A 3262-nucleotide genomic window follows, 5' to 3' on the forward strand; every position below is an offset into this window, starting at 1 on the left:
AAAAGACTGTATTGGAATAAAATTTAGGAGAGTATTTCTACAACCCTGAGATGTTAAAGAACCTTCTTAATAAGCAAAGCTGGAAATCCAGATTCTATAAAGGAAAAAAATACATAAAAAATGTTCTCAACAAAGGTAAAAGACAAAAATCAGGAGAAACATGTACGCAACGTTTTATGGCTGCAAAGGGTAAATATTCCTACTATACAAAGAGCTCCTATAAATTATTAAAAACAAAACAAAACAAAAACGTCACCAGGAAATGGGGACTAGGCAGGCAATTTCCTGAAGGGGCAGTTCCAAGGGGCAAGAGTCAAGAGGAATGTCCCCGAGGCTCCTCCGCAGTCAAGAAAACGCAACACGGGGACAGTAAGTTTTGCCCATTTGGCACGCAAAAAATGTAGATAGAGTCAAGTCCTGCCCTATGTGACTCACAGGATTGTAAATTGCTCTAAATATTGAACTTTAAATTTTTTTTTTTTTTTTGAGACAGAGTCTCACTGTGTTGCCCAGGCTAGAGTGCCGTGGCATCATCCTAGCTCACAACAACCTCAAACTCCTGGGCTCAAGCGATCCTCCTGCCTCGGCCTCCCAGAGAGCTAGGATTACAGGCATGCGCCACCATGCCCGGCTAATTTTTTCTATATATTTTTAGTTGTCCAGTCAATGTCTTTCTATTTTTAGTATAGAGGGGGTCTCGCTCTTGCTCAGGCTGGTCTCGAACTCCTGAGCTCAAACAATCCGCCCGCCTCGGCCTCCCAGAGTGCTAGGATTACAGGCGTGAGCCACCGCGCCCGGCCTGAACTTTAAATTTTACATATGTGTATCCCTGGGCCCATTATCACCATTTGGTTCCCATTAGTGGGAATCTATAGAAATAAAAGTGCCAGGACCCATGTTTAAGAATGCTGATCTCTTGGCCAGGGCGGTGGCTCAGGCCTGTAATCCCAGCACTCAGGGAGGCCAAGGCAGGAGGATCACTGTGGCCAGGAGTTCAAGACCAGCCTGGGCAACATAGCAAGACCCATGAGATCCTTACTCTAAAAAAAAACTTAAAAATTGCCAGGCATGGTGGTGTGTGTCTGCAGTCTCAGCTACTCCAGAGGTTGAGGTAGGAGGATTGCCTGAGCCCAGGAGTTCAAGGCTGCAGTGAGCTATGATGATGCCACTGCACTATAACCTGGGCGTCAGAGTGAGATCCCATTTCTAAAAATTTAACTAATTAAATAAAAAGAAAAAGAAAAATGCTTATTTCACTCTAACTTGTGGGAAAAAACAGACAAAAAATGAAAATCTATCAACAGTGAATGGTTGAGTAAGTATGGTATATCCTCTCTGTGGACTATTGGGCAAACATAAAGAGAATAAATTCAGTTTATCTCCTGACTTGAACAGATTATTAAGCAAGGAAAAAATGGTGGGGATGTGGGTAGAAATGACACAGAAGGACTGGAAGGGATTCTTGTTTTTCTACATTGTTTGAACTCTTACGAGGGTGTATTTTGTAATATTAGGAAAACCACCTTAAAATATGCCTTATTCCAAGGTACAAAAAAATTACTTTGGCTAATCGAAGTTTTCCAAAGTATCTTGAGACTCAAAGAAGTCAAAAAATAAGCTGGAAACAAATATACAATATTTATTTCTGCAGCAACTGGTATGAAACAAGCACAGTAAAATCGGAAGTGGATTTTCCTCCTTACGACAGCCTCGGCTCCTGACTTTAGATAGATCACATCCCTTCACCACCTCTTCCCTATGCGGTGGGTGTCATCGACACTTTCAAGGGACCAGGAATCACTCTAAAACATTCTCTTCTATTCAAAATGTGTCACACCCCACGTTTCTCAGGGCTATCCCCCCAAATCGTATATTTTAGTGGTTTTCAAATATGTAAGTATCACATCAGTGAAAAGTGAGTGAGCATCCCATCGCCCTGGAGACCCTTCACTGCCTTGTCACCAACGTTAAAGGACTAAAACGTAACCATTCTTTAGCAGTTACAATGACAGCTGTTATAATGACCAGATGACAATGTATACACAGCCCAGCGAAAGATGTGGACCCAGGAGTACATAAAGTCCTCTGTGTCATACGACTAGCCTGCTAACCGGTCTTTTCTCGCATCTGTCATGTGTTGTTATAGGAGAGAGTTCTATTTGTCTACTACTGTGACGTGAACACCAAGTTGAGGCTTTTATAAACTTAAGTCTATTGGCTTAGCAAAAGGTGACAGAAACGTTGGTGCAATACTTTCGTGTTACAGCTGTCATTCTGTAGGCCTTAGGCAGCTCCATTCGACAAATATTTAATCTAGTAGATTTTTAAGTCTCAGTCCCATAGTTGGAAAAGAAACTACAGTAGTCCCCCTCAGTTTCAGTCACCTGCAGTCAACAGAGGCTCCAAAACAGGTGAGTAAAGTACAGTAAGATATTTTGAGAGAGAGAGACCACATTCACGTGACTTTTATTACACTATACTGTAATATTTTAGTATCAGTTATTAGTTAGTCTCTTACTGTGCCTAATTTATCAATTAAACTTTATCATAGGTATGGGTGAATGTATAGCAAAAAAAACAGTATATCTAGGGTTCGGTACCATCCAAGGTTTCAGGCATCCGCTTGGCGTCTTCAAACATATCCGCGAGGATGAGGGGCACCAGTGCACACGTACGGAGGTCCTATGTATCCTCGGCGCTGCAGAACTGTGTCAACAGCACTCCGTGGTGTTCTCAGACAGTGCTGCCTTTGGTCTTGAGCCTCCCGACACCTACGAGGCACGTGGTCTCCAATCTGACGGATTGGAAAGGGAAGTCAGCCGCTTGCCTGGGGCCACACGAATCACTGGAAGACTCAAAACGTTCGGTGCTCTCACCCAAGTGACCTGTAGAGGAACCCATTTTTTGGTAAGGAGGGAATATTTACTTAGCTCTTGGGCAAGATTAGGCATCTTATAAAAGCAGCCAGCTCACAGGGCTGTTGTTATTAGTTTCCTCCTTTCTACTCTCAGAAAACACACTGTTCTGGCCGGGCGCGGTGGCTCACGCCTGTAATCCCAGCACTCTGGGAGGCCGAGGCAGGAGGATCGCTTGAGGTCAGGAGTTGGAGACCAGCCTGAGCAAGAGTGAGACCCCGTCTCAAATAAATAATAAAAAAAAAAGAAACCACCCTGTTCTGGAAGGTCTTTGCCAAGAGCCTACCCACAGGCAGTCCGGGGTCAGTTCTTGCAGGAGCTGCTGAGCAGAAGCGGCCTGTGGAAAC

General features: G+C 43.8%; 1 protein-coding gene across 1 annotated transcript in view; it reads right to left on the reverse strand.

The window, feature by feature from the left end:
* LOC105820709 (E1A-binding protein p400-like) overlaps positions 1 to 2817 on the reverse strand; it is a 25398-nt gene extending 22581 nt beyond the window's left edge. Inside the window, exon 1 of the mRNA XM_012657248.1 lies at positions 2601 to 2817. Within this exon, the coding sequence (XP_012512702.1) occupies positions 2601 to 2603 (3 nt within the window). The 5' untranslated portion in view covers positions 2604 to 2817. The remainder of the gene's footprint in view (positions 1 to 2600) is intronic.
* Between the last annotated feature and the right edge of the window lie 445 nt (positions 2818 to 3262).

The sequence above is a fragment of the Propithecus coquereli genome, unplaced genomic scaffold, assembly GCF_000956105.1.
Source record: "Propithecus coquereli isolate 6110/MARCELLA unplaced genomic scaffold, Pcoq_1.0 Scaffold535, whole genome shotgun sequence".
Lineage (NCBI taxonomy): Eukaryota > Metazoa > Chordata > Mammalia > Primates > Indriidae > Propithecus > Propithecus coquereli.